The following is a 24,123-nucleotide window of genomic DNA, read 5'->3' on the forward strand; positions in this document are numbered from 1 at the left end:
TAATTTAGGGAGGAGACGACAATATGATTTAGTAAAGAGAAATTAATTACGTTATGAAGGTCTTAACGATTTATCTATGGTTTAAGATAGATCTTAATTTTCTTTTCTTTTTTGCGGAGGTAAACTTCATACTAAATTACCTAGGTTAATGTTTGACTCGGAGGTAAAGTCACTAAATACTAGATCATGATTATTCTCTGATCAAATGGATCACTTAAAGAAAGAAATGGTAATACTAACTGTCATAGATCCACTGCTGCCAATATTTAAGTTGCCTTCCACTGAAGGTTGCACACTGAACACAAGCCAATACGGACATAGGAAACTCTCCGTCGTAGTTTTCAGTAAGAGCCAAGATTGGATTATGTTTCAGTATGTCCCGTGCAATATCTAAAGTAGAGGAAAGAATGAGTTATGCAGCAATTAAAACAATGAAGGCACAAATAATTGACTAAATGTTTTTAACTCTTACCAAACCCTTTCATATGCTTAAAACAACAGGTAAGAATTTGAGGGCCATCACGCCTGGTCTCACTCAATAGAGCTTCATGGGGAGTGACAGAATAGAGATAGCGAGCCAGTTCCCATCTGTTCCAAGAACAAGCCTCGACAACTGGAAACCAACTGTGGCGAGAATGAATGCCAATGGTGAGTACATTCTTGTTCTTTTCAACTATGCATCTAGCCACTTCTTTGGTTTTTGCTGCTCCGCCATAGCCTAATCTAACAACATGGCCTAAAAGTGTGTAACCCTTAGTGTTTATCACTTCCAGCTCTTCTTTTCTCATAAACGACAGTAACTCTTTCACAATCTTTGCATGTCCTTCCTTGGCAGCTAGGTAAAGAGCTGTGTGTTGGTATTTTGGATCTCTTGCTCTTACCGCTTCGTTGATATCTAGTTTTTCTTCTTCAAGATACTCCTTTGCCTTTGGCCAATTTCCACTTATCACATGCTTGAAGAAAGTTTCATAGCGGTTGGAGTCACTGGTATTGTTCTCATCTTTGTAGCAAAACTTGACTTCTGAAATGAAGTCTTAAATCAGGACGATTTCAAGAGTAAATATGAAATTTTTAATGATTATAAATTTAACTGAAAATTTACATCTATTGGAAATTTAAGCAACATACGGTCGAAATGTTGAGATGTGATCGAAAAATAGACCTCATAAGCAATCCCTTATAATGATTTAAAAAAAAAAATTTCTTAAAAGCCCAAAAGCCCTGCACACACACACACACACTAATATATATATGCTTTCCTTTTTTTAAGATGTAGTGGTAAGTTATTTATAGAAAGGTTGAGTTGTTTACCACTTCAAAATACCAAACAATGTGTCTTCTTTCATACATGACCAAAAACATATATATCAGAGATAAAAGAGTAAATAGAAAACTAGAGAATAAAAAATCTATACCATAAAGCCAAGGCAAACGTTTTGGTATCAAAAGCTAGCTTCATCGAAATATGAGTTGTCTATAATACCCTTTAGAATAAAAGATAAAACTAAGCCCAACTCGAACTAACCCACTTCTTGTACTCTATTTTCATATTTAAATTAAACAGATAAATATAGAAAGGCATTTAGCATGTGTAGAGTGCATGTCCGGTGACTAGTATATATTAGGGCTCTTGACCATTTATCTAATTTGGGCCCAATAAATGTCCACTTACTCCACTAAAAGATTTGTGTGCCCACTTACCCAATTTAAATGTAAAAATATAAGTTTGCCCCTTAATAATCAAAAAGTCATTGAAGACCTCGCGAGACTCCGATCACCAGTCGCTGGAATCCTGTCACCGATCCTGGACTCAGGTCACCAGTGACCGGCCGCCGGAATCCTATCACCAGTCGCCGAAGGTTTCCAAAGAGGTAGCTAGAGACTTTTATTAACCCCCAATAAATTTTTATAAAGTTTATTGGGGGGCAATAAAATGTTTATTGGGTATTATTTGGGGCAATAAAGTTTATTGGGGGGGCAATAAAAAGTTTATTGTGGGGCAATAAAATAGGACTCCGGTCACCGGTCCGAAGGTTGCCTGAAGTTCACAAAGAGGTCGCCGGAGACTTTTATTAACCCCCAATAAATTTTTATTGGGGGGGAGGTAATAAAAAGTTTATTAGGGGGCAATAAAGTTTATTGGGGGACAATAAAAAGTTTATTAGGAAGCAATAAAAAGTTTATTGGGTATTATTGGGGGTAATAAAAAGTTTATTAGGGGGGCACTAAAACAGGACACCGGTCGCCAGTGATCGGATTCCAGTGACCGGAGTCCGGTGATCTCTCTCTCTCTCTCTCTAAGTGACAAAGGGAGAGAGGGCAAAATTGTCCCAAAAATTTAATTTAAAAATATAACTTAATTGGGTATTAGCGCAAAAAATATGTAATTTGTTGGGTAAGTGGGCAATCTTATAAGATGTTTGGGTAAATGAGATTAGTGTAGCTCAAATTTGAGTAAATGAACATTTTCCCTATATATTATAGTACCTTCACTTTCCTCGTCTTCTGTGTCCTGGGTTTGGATTGCGGTATGGCCAGATTTTCCTTCCTCTAAAAATATATTTAAAAAATCTTGAAAATTAGTACCACTAATATAAGTGTCAAATTTATTATTAGGCCATATAACTTATAATTTTTCGATGGAACAAAACAACAAAAGTCAAACTTAAGACATTCCATTTACGAACGAAAGACTAGATCAAATCATGGTGGCAAGGAGAAAATTTAGATTTTTGTTTTAATATTAGCCTATTACTATGCAAATCTAGCTCATAGTTGAATATGCTTGATTTAAATAAGTGAGCAAAATATATCTAATGAATCGACTTATCCTATGTACCACCGTGATTGTATCACAACTTGTCTGTCTATGAATAGTGAGAGGGTATGTAATGTCTATTCTTTTTTTTTTTTTGCTTTTTTGATCAAATAAACAACTCAAATGCTACAACTAGTCTTTCGTAAGTAGAATTCACAATCTCCCACTTACGAATGAGAGACTATGCCACTAGACCAAATGGTACTAGGTTGCAATGGCTATTCTGGCCTGACCTTTTATCAATGAAAGTCTGTATGATGATGTTATTCAAAAAAAAAAATTATGGTGGATAGTTATTACTTTATTTACATTTTTGTGTTGGGAAAAAAAATATTATAGCTACTTTTAATGGGAAAATTACTAATTAATAAGAATAATTCTGCAAACAAATTTTCGACTTGGCCAGAACTTTGGAAAATACTTCAGTACATTAATGTACCGATACATCAAATAGACTAGGTTCAATACAGATGTAGACTAGCTCAATACAAGGGTAGACTAACTCCATACATGTCTACCCATGTACTGAGCTAGTCTACCTTTATATTGAACCTAGTCTACTTACTGTATCGGTACATTAATGTACTGTAGACGATCCCACTTTTACTATTTCTGTTGCGCCAAAAATAAGATTTTTGTTTCGCCAAAAATAAGATTTTTGTTTCTTGGCCAAACGACCAATTGCAAAAGTAAGATTACTGGGTGACCAAAACGTGCAATATTAGTGTAAGACAAATAATTCATAGCCTACATGACTGATCGACATGTATAAGAAATGAAGGAATTGGTATGTGTAAAGCATACAAATAATATAAGTGTAACTTTGTAGTCTCAATCATTTACTAATTAAACTGTAACAGATAACTAGCTTCTGTTTATAGAAATAATCGAATATATTGACCAGACAAACCTTCTGTTTCCAAAACAATTTCTGTGTCTGCCTTCAGTTCCTTGCACTCTCTTTCCAAGATCTCCCATGCAATTTTGGCATTGTCAATTTCACTTATCAGAGAAAACATATCACTCCCGCACGAGTTTTGGATTACATGCAGAGCTTTCGCATTCTTCATTGTCCAAGCCTCGAACCATTCCGGTTCAGAACCACCATGTTCTGGTTTAGTGGTTTCTTTGATAACGTTCCATAAACCTTCGGCCAACAAGTAGGTCTTAACCCGCATACTCCAGTTATTATAGTTATTACGGTTAAGAGATTCAGGGAAAATGGAGGTAGCAGCAAACATAGTACTTCCCATGCTAGACCTGCCAATTGATCGAGTTACCCAGGGGCGGATCCAGGATTGAAAGCTCGGTGGGCCTTGAACTTCTTAACAAAGGGAAAAAAAAAATTATGAGAGCAATGCCAACATGCCAATAAAATTATCAAAATAATAGCAAGATTTAATTACGGTATTACCTTTAATTTTTTTTCAAGCTTTCTCAAAGGAATTGTTGCCCTCTGCTTCTGAGGGCTTCTCGACACTAACCTGCAGGAATGTTGAATTAATTAATAATTACCCAGGAAAGCTTTCAACTTTCAAGCTTTATTTTAAGTTTCTAACTACCTTACACATATGAAGCAGCAATTCTCGACAATTGGTGATGACAATCGGTGGAGCAATTGATGAAATGAAGAAGAAGAATATCTGAATACAATCACCAAGCCTGCAAATTAAGAAGAAGAAGAAGAATAAGGCAGCAAGCCTGCAAATTAAGGCAGATTAACTTACCCAGGAAAGCATTCAACTTTCAAGCTTTCAACTTTCAGATTAACAGCCAATCTCATTGTAAACATAATCGGTAAATCGGCAATAGCACAAAATATATATAGGATATTTCTCAGGTGCGGACGTCCGTACCGAACGTCCGCACCTGAGAAATATCGGTACGGATTTCCTGTTTTCGACCACTTTCCGGCCACATTTTTACATCTTAACCGTTCAGTTTTTAGGTCCTAATGTATAGTTCACCTCTGCAAATTTTCAGCCAATTTGGCGATCGTTAAGGCATCCAAAATTACAATTTACATGAACGGACCGAATCTGTCGAACTGGAACCGTTCGTATTTATAATGGTAAATTGCAGTTTTGGATGCCTTAACGATCACCAAATTGGCTGAAATTTTGCAGAGGTGATCTATACATTATGACCTAAAAACTGAACAGTTAAGATATGAAAATGTGGCCGGAAAGTGGGGGGAAACGGGAAATCCGTACCTAAGAAAAGGTACGGACGTCCGTAGCAGAGACGGACTATATATATATATATATATATATATATATATATATATAGACACACACACACACGCACACACATACATACATACATACATACATCTCATCAAGACATCAACAATTCAACATTCAACAACCAGAATTCTAGAAAAAGAAATAACTTACGATTTCAATTTTCATTGAGGTGGCCGTCTGGTCGAGATTGACCGAAGTAATAAAGCATCACAGCAGATCAATGGGATCGATTTTCCCGATCTAGTCATCTAGATTCTGCTGGCCGCCTGGCCATGAAGGTAGCTCCAATCTGGGCCAGACCAACATATTCAGATTATCAGGATACATTCATACATACAATTTCATTACTCTGAAGAATTCAATTTCAATTTCAAATGGGTGATTCATGATTCAATCAAATTAAGAAAAAGAAGATAAGAAGAGAAGAAGAAGAGGAAGAGGAGGAGAGGGAGACCGGGAGAGAGAGATACCTAGAGCTCGAAGACGGAGACCCAGAGATGGGAGACTGGAGAGGCGGAGACGGAGAGTCGGGGACGGAGAGAGTCAGAAACGGCGGAGACAGAGACACGGAGTCACGAAGAGAGTTAGAAATGGCGCAGTTGATTGCAGCTGGGTTGCTGTGTTCCGGTTTAGGGCTCCAACCCCGACTTCAGTGGGGCTTGAGAGGAAAGCTGATAAGGACACCCATCAGCTATTTTCAGAACACACCAGTAGACCATAATTGTGGAATTATCCTTCTGTAATCGTATAAAGGTGCTGAAAGGAAAGATTCCATCACGTGGATCAACGACAGGTGTTCAAATCTTACAATCTTTATCCTAATTGCTAGCTGGCAAAAATCAACGACAGGTGTTCAAATCTTACAATCATTATCCTAATTGCTAGCTGACAAAAAACAACCATAACAAATCAGCTAGCAAAAAACAACCATTACAGATTTGTAATGGTTGTTTTTTGCCAGCTAGCAATTAGGATAAGGATTGTAAGATTTGAACACCTATCGTTGATCCACGTGATGGAATCTTTCCTTTCAGCACCTTTATACCATTACAGAAGGATAATTCCACAATACTGGTGTGGTTCTGAAAATAGCTGATGGGTGTCCTTATCAGCTTTCCCATTGTGCTGGGCATGAATGAAATATAAAGGTGCTGAAAGGAAAAATTCCATCTCGTGGATCAACGACATGTGTTCAAATCTTACAATCATTATCCTAATTGCTAGCTGGCAAAAAACAACCATTACAGAAGAATAATTTGTAGGCTTCCCCATTGTGCTGGGCATGAATGAAAAGTACTAGAAAAGTTACCCGCGCTTTGCTGCGGGTTTGTTTTCTTCGAAAATTCAATGCGTGATAAAATAGCAAATATCGATTTGTTTTTCTGCTAGATATGTAATATAACTGAAACTGTTATTATTTTACAGATTGCAAAAACTGGTGTTCTAACCGTACTTCTGTATTTACAAATTTCAAAATAGTCAAAAATTACTAATTTGTTACTAAATTTGGCTAACTAATGTGAGTCCAACTTGAGCACAATAATTTAGATCACCACACAGATTGAATAAGTAGCTCAATTTTCATAGTTCAGGAAGTACACCAACAACATCCAAGGCGTAAACTTTCCTGCAAATCATGATCATTGCAAGGGTGTGATAATTGAAGGTAAAATATGGTTCTTCAGAGTGGCATTGAAGAAAAAACATTGACAGTAAGAGACTACATGACAGAAGACTCACATTTGATGAAGGGATTGTAATCGCCAAGTCAAATGCGGCGGAGTCACTGGCAGCTCCACTACATGGGTCTCCATTTATATTCCATTGCTTTATATTGGCCTCAATAAACCACTGCCCGAAGATTAAATTCAAAGCTTTCACTACACCATAAATCGTAAGGAATTAATGTCACATAAACAAATGGGTTTCTTTTTCCTGAATTGGGGAAAGATACATGTGCCTTGATGATTCAATAACTGCATGACTAGGTTGAATACCTTAAATTAACTTTTTTTGTTGAACAGGTATCAAAATTCAACCATGCAGATGAACCATTTGCAAGTGCTGCAGAACCAATGAAACTCCAAAATCTTCTATGACAATCAAATTTGATGTTCTCGTAGAGGTTCAATTCAAAAAGGGTCAAAACAGCAAACAAAATTAGAAAATTGACACTTGCATCTAATTATCAAAATGCATGCCTAAACTTTAGAGGATTATTAAATACCTATCTTCTTGAATTTTGACTGCTTGCATTATAATATACACTCATTGCAGCCCTTACACTTTTCATTAAGCTAATATGAGCCTAAAGATACATTAAAAGTCTGCTGCATTATCAGAATATCATGTAATGATTCTAGTACATTAAAACAAAAAACATTTCACTTTATAATGCCATATTTCTATATTCTATAAGCCTAGATCATCATCCAATTAACTTAATGTGATATCAACATTTATCTGCTGAAGAGTTTCTAAATACAAAATGTCCATAGTTACTAAGAATACAAACCCAATGGTGGTATGAAGCTGGTTGTGAAGGCGCCATCAGAGAATCGTAAAAGAAGGCAACTCTTTCCAACACCTGAATTTAGGTAATAGTGTCAGTCATTCAGAAACCAAAAGCTTCATAGATGAGAATAAGCGTAAGAAAAAAAAAATGGAAGTACTTAATTCCTGATACTTCACAATTACACCAAAACCAAAATTCATATCATTCTGATTGAATCAAACTCTGCAATCTTAGTCAATTTAATTCTTCATGGGGATATTAAATCCCACCCTCTTGGTGCTATCATTAAGAGCTGCAGACACATGCTTTCTCTGTTTGATTATGTGAACCTTATGCATATTTTCAGAGAATGCAACAGCATTGCAGATGCTCTTGCAAAATCGGGCCTTGATCATGACCATGGTGTTGTCGTATTTGACTCCCCTCATCCCTATGTTGCTTCTACATTTCTTAATGATCTCTGTGAAGTCTCCAAATCCAGGTCTTGTGTTAGACCTGTAACTTAGCTTTCCTTTTTGTCTTGCTGTTTTTGGGTCTTTTTAAGACCTCCTTGTAACCAAAAAAAATAAATTCATATCATTCTTATACATCTCAGATAATTTTCATAATGAAGCCTCTGATAGCATTAAACCCCCTTTGATGCCAAACCATGATCTCTGACACTCATACTTGATCTAACTAAATATATGCCTTTTCCCTTTCAAAAAAAAAAAAAAAAAAAATATATATATATATATATATATATATATATATATATGCCTTTTCCTGAAACAAAAATACTAAATGCTTATAGTATAGTATACCCTGGCCAACTCTCTTGTTTGTTTCAATAAGCATATCCTGAATAGGCATATCTCAGGATATAGGGTGAGTCAAAACATTACTCATTGCAAGCTTCATAATGGGGCAAAACCAAGATCAAAAAGTCTATGCACAATTGTATTTAAGTTACAGTTTGGACTCATATACGTAAAACGAGCTGTCCTTATTCCAACAAGGGGCTAAATGAGCTGTTATTTTGTCCCAACAATCCGTATTTTATTATACTATGTTATTTTGAGCCATCTCCCTATTTTAGTTAAGTGAACAAGATGCGGTGTTCAGAATAGGGAGATCCCAACAATCCTCAATAAGATGAGGATTTTGAGCCATCTCCCTATTTTATTATACTATGTTATTTTGAGCCATCTCCTTATTCCAACAAGGGGCGAAATGAGCTGTTACCAAAGCTAGAAAATGAGCACCATCCAAAACACCCTTCGAATAACTCCTTCCGAGATGCACAAAAGACAGGATACCCAACAATCGTGTCTCCTTTCTGTTCCCCTATAACAACAAAGAATCATAATGAGCACAACATTCGTTTCAAATTAATTAAGCACCCATGGAGTCTAACAAACTACACCCACATATTAAACTAAATCGAATATCGATTTTAATTCATTGGGGTTCTAGATTCCAAAAGAGGAAAGATGACATTGCTAAACACAATTCAAGAAGATGCAAAAGTGCATTAACAATTATGTGCAATCTCTTCTTCAGCCTAGAATTTTGTTTACAAAACAACCAGTACAACATTCATTTCGATACAAGGAATTTCTACATGGATAACATGTTATAGTAAACCAAAAAAAATGGAAATCGAATAAACTAGAATGAATAGAATTCATTGAACAAAGTTGTGTTTACTTTATACCATAAACCAAATGAAAGTTACTACAATGGAATTCGTTTACAATATGTAAATGTACGTATCTAGACATTGAAAAAACTAATTTGATGACATTGAATAAACTAATTTGATATACACTAGCTTAGGCTCAGCCTTATCTTTATTTTTTTTTTCCCTTAACGTATTTTCCCTCTTGTAACGTAAACACGACATCGTTTTGGTTTTCCATTCTAACCCGCTTTCAGTTTCTTCCGGGCTTCAGGGCTCGTCTTCCTTTTCTCTGTTTCTCTTCCAAAGCTTAAAAATTTGAGGAGCCCCCCATCACTGTTGTCTTTCGCAACCACGGTACACTCACTACTTCATTTCACCCTTCCTTTTCATAAAACAAATGCTTGTGCGTCTTGATTTCCGTCGCGCTTTACTACTTCCTTTCACCCAAATCGATTTCTACGCTTCTTTCATTCTCGTTCAATCTATCGAATTGCTACCTTCTACATTCTTTGTTCTTGATTTCTACCAGTAGAAATATTGGTTTTGCTCGGGCATATAAGTGTTTGAGAAGTTATGTCCTTTTGTTTTGGAGGTTAAATATAGCTTTTTTTTTTTTTTTTTTTGGTTGTTGATTTCTACTTGTAGAAATCTTGATCCTATACCTGTGGGGTGTTTTTGAAGTACTTTGTGTGTATCTTCTATTATGTCAACTTTGAGGTGAACATTTGTTGATGTATTCGATTGCCAATGTACATTTTAGATGCAACAACACTCTTCTAGCAGTGATGACTTTACGGGGTTGCCTGAGAGAGAACTAGACTCCGGTTCTTCCGAGCCATCACCAGAGGAAGAAGATAAAGAAGCTGATGATGTTGAAAGTGAGAGCAGGTGTGGACATTTTCTTTGTTTCATGTTTTTAATGCAGTATGAGTTTTCTATTAGATACTACAGTTTTTGTAGAACTATAAGTCATAGTTCTATTTGAAGTGATTTAGATACGATTTGTGACTTGCATTGCAGGATAAAAAGGCGTAGGGGAGATGATTTGGAAAGCGGAGAGGAAACTAATGGGTCGACCTTACAAGTACTTTTAGAACAAAACTCAGGTAACATTTTGATATCTTTTGGATTCTGTTGGGTTTTTTTTATAACCCCAAACGGTGGAAGAGAACTTCTTGATACTGTACAAAGTGTTCTGAACTGTCTGAGATGACGCATACCTGTTTGCTACATACAACCTAAGACCAACTTAGTTACTGAGGGAGCTTTTGTTCAAAGGCTTACTACAGTGTGCTCCTATTCTCTCATTTTTGTTATGTTCATCTACCTATTGGTCTATTTTCCTGTCTATTAAAAATTGGTGAAAGCTGAAAAGTTGAGTGCAGTTATTGTGGGCTGTTTATATACAGATGTATAACAGATATTCAAAATATGAATCAAATTTATTGCTTGATGAACTGCTTTGCTGTTGGCCTTGTTTGTTTTGATGAAAAACATTGTTTGGTGGATTTTTAAATTTACACTTTAGAACATTATTTTTTTCACTATGCTTCAGTTATGGTGATGAAAAAGTTTTATGGTATTTCATAACAATGCCAGAAAAAACTAAGGAAATGCTCATTTTCTTGCAAAACTGTTCCGAACGAAACGTCTTTCCTGTTGAAGAAAACATAAAAAAGTTTTTTCAATTGGGAAACCTTTCCACTAGTAACTTTTTTTCTCTCTCTAAGAGACAAGCAGATTATTTTGGAAAAACATGGCTTGAAACCATCCAACAGTGAATGTACTGTGTATTCAAGTTTTAGTGTGGAATTCAACCCCCACAGAAATGAGTGTGTTTGCTTGTGTGTGTGTGTGTGTGGCAGAGAAAGCTATAGAGTACATATCTAATAACCATCAAGTTTTGATTGCTTTGGACACAGGATAGTATAAGTAATAAACATCCAAATTTTAATTGCTTTGATCACAGGATATTATTTCAAATATGATTTTTTTCTCTATCTCAAAGAATATAGTTACCCTTGTCCTATTTTTGAACTTTCTTGCAATTATGTGCAGAAGCATCTGCAATGTGTGCACATCCCGGGTCATTTGGAGATCTGTATTTTGTTTGTGGCCAGAGGTTGATTGAGCAGTCTGGTGTGACATTTGGGTACATACTCAAGAGAGGGAAGATTATCAGGCAGAAATTTGTGCACGACTACAAGACTCTGGTGACGTAAGATCCATCATATGATGCTATTATGATATCTGTTGTTTTCCCTATTCAACAGGTTTGGGCTTCAAAGTGGAATGAAAGAGCTTTTATTAGTCATAAGAAAGCTAAACTAGACCATGAGAACATATGCATGGCTGTAAATTCAAGAAATCATCTGTGCCGATTATGCCTTTGTTATTCACACAAAAAATCCCCTTGTCAGGGAATACTGCAGAAATTTACAGAGAGGTATGATTTGTCTCTGAGTTTGAAATCTCTCCCCCACCACCCCATCAAATGTGATCATCATTCTTTCTTTATAAAATACAGATAGTTAAGGGCTTGGGAGAGACTTTGGTGGGTGCATATCCTGGACGAGCCATGAGCTTCATAACCCAGAAAGCCAATCTAAACTCTCCTATCGTAAGGAAACTTTTAATATATCAGATGACAATATTTGCTTCATTCACAAATCGACATCTCAAGCATGATTATGGCTTTCAGGTTAATTGTTATCCAAGCAAGCCAATAGGGCTGTATACCAAGCAGTCTGTCATATTCAGAACAGACTCGCATGCTAAGGTTCTGGAAGGATATGCAGGTGCTGGGCTTCATGACAGGTTTGTCCTAAACTTAAATTTTAAATATGAATTAAGTAAAGAATGAAGAACTTTCATCTCTTCACTCCTTGACTGGAGGAGTCAGCTTCAGAAAGTTATGTACTTTTTAGATACTTTTGGACGGTTTGTAAGGCAAGAAAAACCTAGGATATCTCACAATTAATTGGCATGATGCTGTGGCCAAAAGTTAAAACCATCCAGTCTTTGAAATCGCCAGTCAGTCATTGGTTACATTTCTTTGCCATCGATCAGAATTAGTGAAGTTCAAGTAGATTTATTTTGTTTGGCCTTGACAGTCAACTCTCCACAATCACTTGGTATAGGTGCAAAGAGGCAATTGACCATTTCAATTTCTGCATTCTTAGTAAAAGGGCGTTTATTGGAAATGGAAGAATGCATGCGTTCAAAGTATTCTTTTGTCTTGCCTTCTTTAATGGTTGTCATAATGTCGCAATGTAATTATGGATAAAGACGAGAAGATTGTCTGGGATTACTCAAGTGATCGGATGATCTTTGATATCGGATGATCTTTGATAAGGGCTTCCAAGTCTCACTCTTCTCAAGAATTGCAGACGTGGGGAAGATATTAGAAGGCCTTTATGGTTGTCCTCAGGACATTGAAGGTGTGGTAAAAGATGGATTGATATACGTAGTTCAGTCAAGGCCACAAATCTAGCCTTTAGCGACCGCAGGTTACTATTTATGCTGAAACTAATTGATTTTCAAGGTAAGCATATGAATGTTCAGTTACTTTTGTTTAAGCATATGCCTAATAAATATTTGCATGAATTAATATAGTTACAGAATATTCCTTCAGAACTTTTTTCCTTTATTCTTATTTTTTGGAACGGGAAGTTTGAATTTTAAATCTCTTCCAACATTTTGAATGGCATATATTACTCTACTAGCTTGTTTCTTCAACAATTAACATTTGGTTAGTAACCAGCTTGTGGTTGCCTGGTGGTATATCTGGGTCACTTACAGTTGCACCATCGTATGGGCAAACATTAGTGTTGATAATATGAATTCCATGTTGGAAAATAGAGACCTATTTTAAGGGATTCCAAGGTAAGAGTTAACTTCGTCCATTGTCAATTAGTTTTGGTTATGAAGCCAACATCTATTTTGAATTTTCACTACTTTATAATTTGTCTTTTGCATTATTGGTTCCCAAGAATCAACCTTCCTGGAATTGAGTCAACTTGCTCGGTTGTTGGGTCAAGTTGCTTTGAGTCAACCTTCCTGGAATTGTGAACATGACCATAATCAAAGTAGATGAAGATTCATTTTGTTGGCCTCTCGACACAGTAAACACTACAGTCACATGGTATAGGTGCAAAGAGTCAATTTGACCATTTGAGTTTCTGCATATTCATAGTGAAAAGGCATTTATTTGAAATGTAAGAATAAATGCAAAGCATTGTTTTGTCTTGCCCTGTTTCCCAAAGAGAGCCATTTAATGTGTATTTTAACTTTGCAGTGTAATCGTGGATAAAGAGGAGAATATTGTGTTGGACTACTTGAGTGGTCGGATGATCATTGATGGAGCCTTCCAAGTCTACTCTTGTCAAGAATTGCACAAGGCATTTGCGGTTGTTCTAAGGACATGAATGTGTGGTAAAAGATGGACTGATATATGTAGTTCAATCGAGGCCACAAATCTAGCCTTAGCAACCGCATCTTGTGTTGCATTTGTTATGTGCATGTTCTTGTCAGAAGGATAGGTATGAAAAGAAAAATAGAGATTTTTTTTTTTTTGGTCACAGAATCAATTTAGGCTAAAGGTTTGTTGTAACAAAAGAAAAAGCTGGTAAAAAAAAAAAAGCGCTAGTCAACTGAAGTCCTACATGAGTTTATTCATGGGAATTACCCGGAAAAGAAAACATTCCACCTCACTCTGTAGATGATGGAGTGAGCATTGGATTTTATTCATTTCTTATTAGCAATTACTTAAGGTAGAACGGGTTCTTGAGCTTCAGAGGGAGAAGCAAATCAGAAATGGCTTCATCCTCCTCCTTCACAGAAAGGTACGACGTGTTCTTGAGCTTCAGAGGTGCAGACACACACAACTACTTCACGAGCCACTTCAACAGTAAATTAGTGGCGTCTGGAATCCATACCTTCTTCGACAACAAACTAAGGAGAGGGGAAGATATATCACTGTCATTGATCAGGGCAATCGAAGGGTCTAGGATCTCTCTCATAGGCTTCTCAGCGAACTATGCAAGTTCAACATGGTGTCTTGATGAGCTGGTGAAGATCATGGAGTGTAGAAAAACATTGGAGCAAGCTGTTTTTCCAATATTCTATTATGTTGATCCTTCAGATGTCAGGCATCAGACGGGTAGTTTTGCGAAGGCATTTGTAATTTATAAAGCTGCAAATAGATATCAGAGAATGTATCCAGGTGGATAGCTGCAAATTTGTCTGGCTTCCATCTTCGTACTACTGCTAATAGGTAATCACTTTGCCTTTTTTTACTGCCAGCTGTTAAATTTAATTTCCTTTTTCTTTTTGGTCCATTTTGTTAGCATCTGTACACCTTCATCCTTTATTTAAATTTTATTTCCTCTGGCAATCTGTAGTCACTATCAATAAGATATTAACTCAATTCAGCATTGTAGTTGCGCACTGAGTCTTATAATTAGTTCTATTTCTGGATTTAATCGACAGGAATGAGGGAAAGTTTCTCCATGACATTTTTGACCTGATTAGTAGACAGCTGAGACCCACACATACTTACATGTGGCCAACGACCCAGTTGGAAATAGATTTTGGCGTTGAAGAGATTAGTAAATCATTATGTGTTGGAGTAGATGATGATGTTCACATGGTTGGAATTTGGGGTATGGGTGGAATGGGCAAAACATCTGTTGCCAAAGCCATCTACAACAAATTTTATCGTAGTTTTGAAGGTACAAGTTTTCTTTGCAAGAAAGACTTCTTTCTGATATCTTAAGATCAACCAAAATAGAAGTAGGTGATGCTGCCTGGAGGGATCATTGTGATACAAGAAAAACTTGGAAAGAAAAATGACCAGTTCCTTGTTGATGATGTAGATGATGTGGAGCAATTAAATGAACTAAAAAGATTAAAGCACTTGCTCTAAATCTGCAAAGATCTCCGAAAAAGAGTTTCCGAACAAAACCATTTACAACGATGAAACTGAAATGTCTCCAACTCAACTATGTAGAGCTGATTGGAGACTATGACCATCTTTCTAAACATTTGTGATGGCTCTGCTGGCATGGATTCTCTCTAAACTTCATAGGAATTGATTTTCTTCCTCAAGGAAACCTGGTTTCTATGGACCTGCAGTACAGCAATCCCGTACAAGTTTGGGAGCGTCCCAGGGTAGATTAAGCTGAACCAAACTTTTGAACTGTTTCTTTCTTATCTTGTTGAATTTTGATTTTCATTTTCTATTGGTCTTGTTTAACAGGTGCTCGAGAAGTTGAAGATTCTTGATCTCAGTCATTCACATTACCCGACACAATCACCAGACTTTTTAAAACTCCCAAATCTTGAGTATTTGATCATGAAAGGCTGCAAGAGTTTGTCAGAGATGCACCAGTATTGCCGATGGTAAAAGACTTGCTTTGGTAAAACCTTAAAGACTGCAAAATGCTCAGGACCTTCCAAAGGATTTCTATGAGTTGAGAGATATTGAAACTCTCGTTCTTTCTGGCTGTTCAAGATTTGAGAATTTTGTCAAGGACACAAGGGAGATGACATCACTGAAAACTATTGTTGTAAGTGGCACAGCCAAAAGTCGAGTACCACCCTATATGGGAAGATTGAAAAACCTGAACTACTCATTGGAAAGCAGTAATGTTCATAACCTTCCAGAACCCAGTGGCCTTTCCCACCTTGAACGTCCATGTTTCTGTAATTGCACAAACCTTCCTGCAAGTGGAGATTTACCAACTAGGTCGAAAGACTTGGAATCAGATTACTGCAGTGCACTGGCAATAATTCCAAATTCAAATTCAAATTCAAACTCACTCTCTCTCTCCCTCTCTCTCTCTCTCTGACTTGGAATCAGATCACTGCACTGCACTTGCAATAATTCCAAATTCAAACTCTCTCCCCCCCTCCCCTCTCCCTCCCTCCCTCCCTCCTGCAACAGGAGACGGTGGGAAATGATTTTCCAAAGCAGTTCACGTATTGATATTGTATCTGCTTAATATGCTATAAGGATTGACTGCAACGGGAGACGGTGGCATTTGTTTGCGGGGAAATTATTTTCCAAAGGCAGTTCACATATGTCAGAGAAAGTGACCAAGTCTTTTTCCAAGTGCCTCAAACTAATTTACAAGCTTTCACTGTCTGCGTAGTTTTTTCTTCTTGTTTTGACGAGGGCATGTCTCCAAGTGGTATATCCATTTTTGTTACAAGTTATACCAAGCTCATTAGCTTTGTTGTCAAGCCAACTCATCTCACTGAAATAACTTCACATGAAGTTATTTGGCGAGTACATTTGTTGAATGATGAGTTCAATTTGGAAGGTGATGACTTTGTGGAGGTTGAAGTTGCAATTGGATCTGGTTTCAGAGTGAAGAAAACTGGGTTCAGGCTTGTATGGGATCCCAAACTTATCAGTGAAAATACCATTGAGTGTGAGCCTATCCCATACGAATATTTTCCAAGTGATGCTGGTAATCAGGCAGGACCAAGACATGAGTCATCTGATCAGCACTTTGAGTAATATCACATACAGCAGCAAGCTTTTTGCCGCATAGTTTGTTCTCATCTTTGTTTGTTGTGTTTATAATTCTTCCCCCAATAGTTTAATTCCAGTATCGAAATGAGTACAGATAAGAGAAAAAGCAGCTGAAAGTTAAGGTAGAAATTCAAGCAATAATTGAGTTAAATCTCAAAATCAGAGAAGCTGCAGGGAAACTGGTAATCAAGTACTGCAAAGTATTTATATTCCAGTCAGATCCTGAAAATATCTATATTCCGGATGGATATAGGTGCTGTTTGTTGACTATTTTACTTGTGCAATATCTGTGTGTTTGCTAGGAAAACGGAATTGAGAAGAGAAGCAAACGCAGAGTTTGGAATTTTGTATTTTGATGTGTGTGGTCTGTAGAAAAGTAGAAAACAAAATGGGAATGTATAACTAATTTCAAGGTCAATCCATGGCTTGTTTGCGTTGGAACTTCGATGAAGGATCTTTGTTATGTGGATCCAGCTCCTCTAAAGTGAGGAGTCTGTGAATTTACTTCAATTTTATAAAATTTTGACTCTCCACATGATTTAAGTGGGAAAAAAACCCTAAGAGGAATTGTAGTTGGAGAGGGGTTCTAACAGGGAAAATTTATTATATTATATGATCCCGGATTATGGTGGTTTTATTCACACATTCTAAATTAGTATCTGTTTTTTAACTTTAATTTTCAATTTCATTTTTGTCCCTTAAAAAAACTGAGAATAAATTATTCTTTGGAAAGAAAAAAGTTCCGGCTTCTCCTCCACCATAGATGGTGATGGTGTAGTCCTTTTATGAAAAGTTGGAGATCTAAGTTGTTTATCATATATGATTTTTTATTAATCAAACTGGATTGGTGATGCTTCCACGGGATGTATTATATGAATTCTATCTTTGGATCAAATTTCATGATGTTCTGTTTTCATATATGATTTGTTAGGCTGAAGGTTGAAACTCTTTTTTTTGGTCAGAACGCAAGGTTGAAGCTTGAAATGACTATTATATTATGTAATTGGCTGAAGCTTGATCCGACTTGCTAAGAATCTACATAGATGGGTAGGGAAAAAAATACAAACAGTACCCAAACTATGACCGACTCCGAATTTCTGTACCCAAGTTTCCAAAACTATCATTTTGGTACCTGAAGTTCGGACCCCGACCTAACTTTAGTACCTAGAACACTGTTAGCCGTTACGGAATTAGTCAACTGTTAAACTTTGAGGGATATTCTCGTCCTTTCACTAGATTTCTTCTTCTTTCTCGAGCTCTCTTCATTTTCTTCTTCCTCCCAACTCTCCCATCATCTTTTCCAGACCATTGCCAAAAGAATGAAATCCAGAATCCTCTCTCAATTTTTGTGTTCTTCTGATGATTTCAACATACCTACCCTCTCTCTTTTGGGTCCCTATGCTCAGCTCTCAAACCTTGAACACCACTGCCATCAGTTGGAGGAACACCTTCCTCCATGCCGCTTGAATTTATAGCTTTGGATTGAGGACCTTCTGGTGTTTGCAATTGAGGCCGAAAATCGGCACCTCTCAAACTTCCACCTTTAAGCTGATCAAAACCCAAAATTTCTCACAACCCACTTCATATCTCCCCTAAAATCAACCGACCCAAAAACGATCAGCCCCAAAGCAAACAATCAGAGCTAATAAAAACACTATCTTCCCCCAGATTTCTTCTTGCAAACCCGTTTTTTACACGCAACGACGAAAACAAGAGCAGAAAACAAAAGGGGATTAAGTGTGAAGAAAGTGATTGTGAGAAAAATTAGAGGAAAACAGAAAAGAGGTTGTCGAGGTCTCTCGATCGGCTCTGTTGAAGCTTAGACTCCACCACTGCTGATTGCTACTTCTTTGGGTGTCAGAAAGTGATTTTTGCTATTAATTCACCATTTCACCATCGTTAATGGGTTTATGGTAGGCTTCACCATTGTTGATTGTTTCTGGGTTTCTGGATTTGAATGGGGACGAGAGAGAGAGAGAGAGAGAGAGAGAGAGAGAGAGAGAGAGAGAGAGAGAGAGAGAGAGAGAGAGAGAGAGAGAGCATGGGTTGTCTGGGTTTGAATGAGGACGAGAGGGGGGGTGGTTATATGTCTGGGTTATATATCTGAGAGAGAGAGGTTATATATCTGGGTTTGAAGAAAAAAAATTGAGAGAGGAAAAAAATATTAAAAAAAATTCTAAGTGAATGAAGTGACCAAAATATCCCTAAAAATACGCCTCATGGCATACGGGTTAACGCCGTCATGGACGGTAGGTATATATGTTGGGTCAGGCGGGATATTTGGGGTACCATTGTGATAGTTTTGGAAGTTTGGGTATAGAAATTCAGAGTGGACCATACGTTGGGTACTGTTTGTATTTTTTTTCCCTAGATGGGTAAGAGAACGGATGAAGTCTCTTTCTTTCTTTTTTTTTTTTTTTTTTTTTTTTTTTAGGACAATGAGAATAAGCCATATGGATTTGAAAATGCTCCTTCATTCTTTTTTGTAAAAGAGCAAAATTGGACTTCAAAAAAAACAAAAAACTTTCCAAAAGCCGAGGTTCATCCCCAGGATTATGATAAGGGAAAATGATTATTTACCCAATTTCAGCTTAAAAATTGCCCACTTGCTCCACTAACTGTTTTTTAACCACATTTACCCAAAACACTCTAAGGGATTATTTCCCTAATACCCAATTAATTCTTTTTTATTTTTTTGAGACTTTTTTGCCCTCTCCTTCATTTTCACTCAGAGGGAGAAGTCATCCTCCACCTTGCCGGCCTCCGGCAACCAGTGGCCGGGCGCCGACTCCGGTGACCGGAATCCGGCGACCGGTGACCGGGATCCTGCCACCGATGACCAGAATCAGGCGACCGGTCACCGGAATCTGGAATCCGGCTACCGGACTGGTGTCCGAATTCCGGCATCTGAATTTATTGCCCCCTAAAAATACCTAGTAACCATATTATTGCCCCCCAGTAATAATATTATTGCCCCCCAGTAATCATATTATTGCCTCCCAAATTCATATTATTTCCATCCAGTGAATTGTATAAACTCCCAAAACCAAAATGAATACACTATAGGTCAAAATTGATCATATTATTGCCCCCAGTAATACCTAGTAACCATATTATTGCCCCCCAGTAATCATATTATTGCCTCCCAAATTCATATTATTTCCGTCCAGTGAATTGTATAAACTCCCAAAACCAAAATGAATACACTATAGGTCACAATTGATCATATTATTGCCCCCAGTAATCATATTATTGCCTCCCAATACTCATATTATTGCCCCAATAATCATATTATTACCCTCCAATAATCATATTATTGCCCTCAAGTGAACCAAAATGAATACACTACAGACACAATTGATCAATTTATATGTTCAATTGTAAACGTTCACTTTTTTTTTCTTTTTTTTCCTTCCCCATTCTCGGAGCTCTTCCCATCGAGATCAGGAAGAAAAAAAAAAAAAAAAAACAGAATTTTTCTCCGGCCACCCAAAGTTCCCCTGTGGACACCCATGCTTCTCCACCCCGATTCCGGCACGATTCCGACCGGACCGCCTTCATCTTCTCTATGTCCTCTTCTCCAGTCGCTCACCTGCAGCCCATCTCCGATCGGTCCTAGCCCCGACGCAACCCATCTCCAGTCGCTCACCTGCAGTCCATCTCCGACCGGTCCCATCTCCGCCTTCGTCTTCCCCAGGTCCTCTTCTCCAGTCGCTCACCTGCAGCCCATCTCCGACCGGTCTCAGTTTGGTGAGGTTCCGGCACCGCAGCGGGATGGGAGCTTCAGATCGGTGATCCATGATTGAGGATGGTCGGCACCAGATCAGTGATCGGCACCAGAACGGTGTTCGGTGATTGGCAGAGGTCGACGAAGATGGGGCTTGGGATGTGCTAGCCGGCGCCGGGATCGAGGTCGACGAAGAAGGTGTTGAAGGAGTGGTCGCCACTGCCGGCTAGAGAGAGAGAGAGAGAGAGAGAGAGAGAGAGAGTCTGGGAGGAGAGAGAGTCTGAGAGGATTGAGATCTGTGAGTTTTAGTTTGATTAATAGGGGTAAAATTGTCAGTAGATGTTGAATTGGGTAAATGAGGTTAGAAAACTCTTAGTGGAGCAAGTGGGCAATTTTTAAGTTGAAAGTGGGTAAGTGGTCACAGCCCCTTATGATAAACGTGATGGTTCAGGTTGATATCATTGGTTTATATGACATGCACTTAATCTTAATTGGTTCAGTTTTTTTTTTTTTTCTTCTATCACCTCTTGCAATGGTTTCCACTAAATTCGAGTAATATTATTGGTCCAGACCACCTTATGACACTGCCACGTTATCCGGGACTATTCTATGCTCACTAATTCATTAATAGTGATATGTAATCTAGGAAGATTTGAGGTTTTGAATAATGAACAAAGTCAAGTAAAGCTATCATTAAAACTATCATTAAAACTACTGAAAATAACAAACAATGTCAAGTTAAGCTAGGTAAATGATAAAATTTTGATATTTTGGTATGAGATTGAAAACACCCCATAATTAGGAAACTAAAATGTAATTAATCATTTTTCTACTTTTTCTAGAGCTAAAGGCATCTCCCTTCCTTTTGATAATAGGATACTTGGAATTTAACTGCCTAAAAGGCTGGGGTAGCTGTTCAATTTAATCCCTCCTTTCCTACGAGTCAATTCTTGGAAATGATCAAGGAAAACAGAGTCTGAAATTGCCAAGAATAATAGTTCTTGGATCCGGTGTCCATCTCTACGCATTACGAGAAAAGAAAAGGTGTGTTCGTGGAAACCAACATGGGGCCATGAACAAGAACTGGAGAAAAAAGGTCGCTGTCACTGGGTGAAAGAAACGCGTTGATGATGCCTCTGAATAAGAAATCAAACCGTTTACTTGACCTAACCTGAGCTTGCTGCTAGAATTTGTGGTTTCAGAGCCACAAATTCTAACAGTGGTATCAGAGCCACAAATTCTAACAGGAACTATCAACTATCAGAAACTCCTCTGTTCTAATACAAAACACCTCCTCTGTTTTAACTACTCAACCATCTCCTCCTTTTCAAAGTCCTACTAAAACTCTTGGGTCTTTCTAAATGTACCCAGCAAATTTCTATGTAGACCCAGCAAATCAATTTTACATGAAAAGACATTTATATCCTTGTACGAAATTACTATACTAGTCATGGTAAATAAAAATAATAACAAAAGAAACCATAAAGTTTAAAACTCTTTTTTCTATTTGTACCCAGCAGTTCAGTTGTACCCAGCAATTCACTGTGTTTATGTTGTTGCGTTTATGTTGTTTCTTCTAACAAAGCCTTAAACCCAAATTTCACTTTCCTTTATAATTGCTTCAAGGGTTTAATACGCATGATATTAACAAAGTTGTGACTGCAATTATGATTTTGGAGGCGTCAAATAAGGTTTGTGTATTTTGTTCATCATAGAACTAGAAAATACAAAATAATTTTTTCTGCAGTTTACCGCATTTCAATCGGTCAGTAAACACCGAAAATCACTAGAATATTCGGTACTATACCACCGAACAAAATGGAATGTTTCGGCACATAACCACCGAAATTTATAAACATATTCGGAGCACAAACACCGAATAATACTGCTTTATTCGGGACAAAACCACCGAATATTTTCATAATTTTCGGTACTCAACCACCGAATGCTACTACTTGTCAAATTCTTTTACTGTTTTCAGTTCCTTTTATATGAAATATTTATAACTTAATTATTTATTACTGTGACGTGTTCTTTTTTTAACAGATTAATTCTGAGTCTATTGAAAGTGGCAATGGTTGGACTGAATGTGTTTTTGAAACAACAAATCAATTTATAACTAGTGAGGTAAGTAGCTTGGAAATCGTCAAGATAATTAATTTTTACTTCGATTTTCATTCCAATTTGAATAGTAAATGTTTGTTTGTACAGGTATTCAAAAGTCGGAATGAATTAGTTAACTGGACTCGTGAAGAAGGAAGAAAGTGTGGAATAGTAGTTGTAATTAGGAGGTCTGATGCTCCAGGGAATTGTTGGTTAAAAAGAGGGCGAATAACTTTTGGTTGTGAGAGAGGTGGCTTTTATCAAAAGAATAGCATAGACTCAGAATGCATGCAAAAGAAGAAGCTTAATGCCAGCTTGAATCCTCAAAAGAAGAAGCGTGATAGAAGTGGTGGTACAAAGAGGTGTGGTTGCCCATTTCGCTTGAAGGGCAAAAATGTTGGTCTTGGGGATGAGTGGATCCTTGAGGTTGTAAATGGGATGCATAACCATCATGCTGCAAAGTATCCTGAAGGGCATTCCTATCTGGGGCGATTAACCAAGGAAGAAAATAATTTGTTGGTTGATATGTCAAAGAACCTGGTAAATCCAAAAGAAATATTATACACTTTAAAGCAAAATGACCCACTCAATTCAAGCACTATGAAGACAATCTACAATGCTCGACATATTCAAAGGGTGATTGAAAAAGCTGGCATGTCAAAGATGCAAATACTGCTAAACAATTTGCAGAAATGCAATTATGTGGAATGGCATAGGAGTTATGGCACAGAGAACATTGTGAGTGACTTGTTCTGGACTCATCCTGATAGTATAAATCTGCTACGTGCATTTCCTTATGTTTTAATAATGGATGCCACATACAAGACAAATAAGTTTCGATATCCATTGTTAGAGATTGTGAGGGTGACATCTACAGAGTTAACATTCCATGTTGCATTTGTGTACATCCATGCTGAGAAAGAAGAAAATTATGTATGGGCTTTATCTAAATTGAAGAGTGTGATGAATGAAGACTGTCTTCCAAGTGTGATTGTTACTGACAGAGAGTTAGCACTCATGAATGCCATTCGTCGGGTGTTCCCTGCTGCTCAACATTTATAGTGCAGATGGCATATTAATAGGGCAGTGTTGGAAAAATGTAAAAAGCTTGTTGATAACCAAGTGAAGTTTAAAAAGTTGATGCAGGCATAGAACACATTGGTCTTTTTAGATACGATACCTGACTATGAAAGACATTTACATGAGTTTGAGAGAGACTACAAAAAATATCATGAAGTACTAACCTATGTGAAAGGCACTTGGTTGAATGAATATAAGGAAAGATTTGTTGAAGCATGGACGAAAAATTATAAGCATTTTGGAACAATGACTTCAAACAGGTAATTTTCAATTGATATTTTCTATTTGTTAATAAACTATGTATTGTTTCATATAATTTACTTGAATTTTCATAAATTGTTCATGTGTACTTTTAACTAGGGCGGAAAGTGCTCATTCAAAATTGAAGCGACATTTGATGTCTAGTCTGTGCAACTTTGATACATCATGGA

At 37.2% G+C, this 24,123-nt stretch overlaps 1 protein-coding gene, 1 long non-coding RNA gene and 1 pseudogene across 2 annotated transcripts; 2 read left to right on the forward strand and 1 right to left on the reverse strand.

Annotated features, from left to right (window-relative positions):
• Positions 1–3,734: 3,734 nt before the first annotated feature.
• Positions 3,735–5,692, reverse strand: LOC112178281. The gene is made up of 5 exons (XR_005802914.1): positions 5,535–5,692; positions 5,215–5,353; positions 4,381–4,480; positions 4,233–4,302; positions 3,735–4,142 (listed from the first exon to the last, which is right to left on the reverse strand). It is a non-coding gene; the product is annotated as an uncharacterized LOC112178281 (long non-coding RNA).
• A 3,772-nt stretch (positions 5,693–9,464) lies between these two features.
• LOC112175883 lies at positions 9,465–17,233 on the forward strand (annotated as a pseudogene).
• On the forward strand, positions 14,058–15,648 carry LOC121050688 (disease resistance protein RPV1-like). Its single transcript, XM_040511538.1, has 4 exons — positions 14,058–14,458; positions 14,733–14,974; positions 15,331–15,413; positions 15,502–15,648. Exons 1-4 carry the CDS (start codon positions 14,058–14,060, stop codon positions 15,646–15,648), a joined length of 873 nt encoding a protein of 290 aa, XP_040367472.1.
• Positions 17,234–24,123: the final 6,890 nt, after the last annotated feature.

Source organism: Rosa chinensis, chromosome 7 (genome assembly GCF_002994745.2).
Source record: "Rosa chinensis cultivar Old Blush chromosome 7, RchiOBHm-V2, whole genome shotgun sequence".
NCBI classification, from domain to species: domain Eukaryota; kingdom Viridiplantae; phylum Streptophyta; class Magnoliopsida; order Rosales; family Rosaceae; genus Rosa; species Rosa chinensis.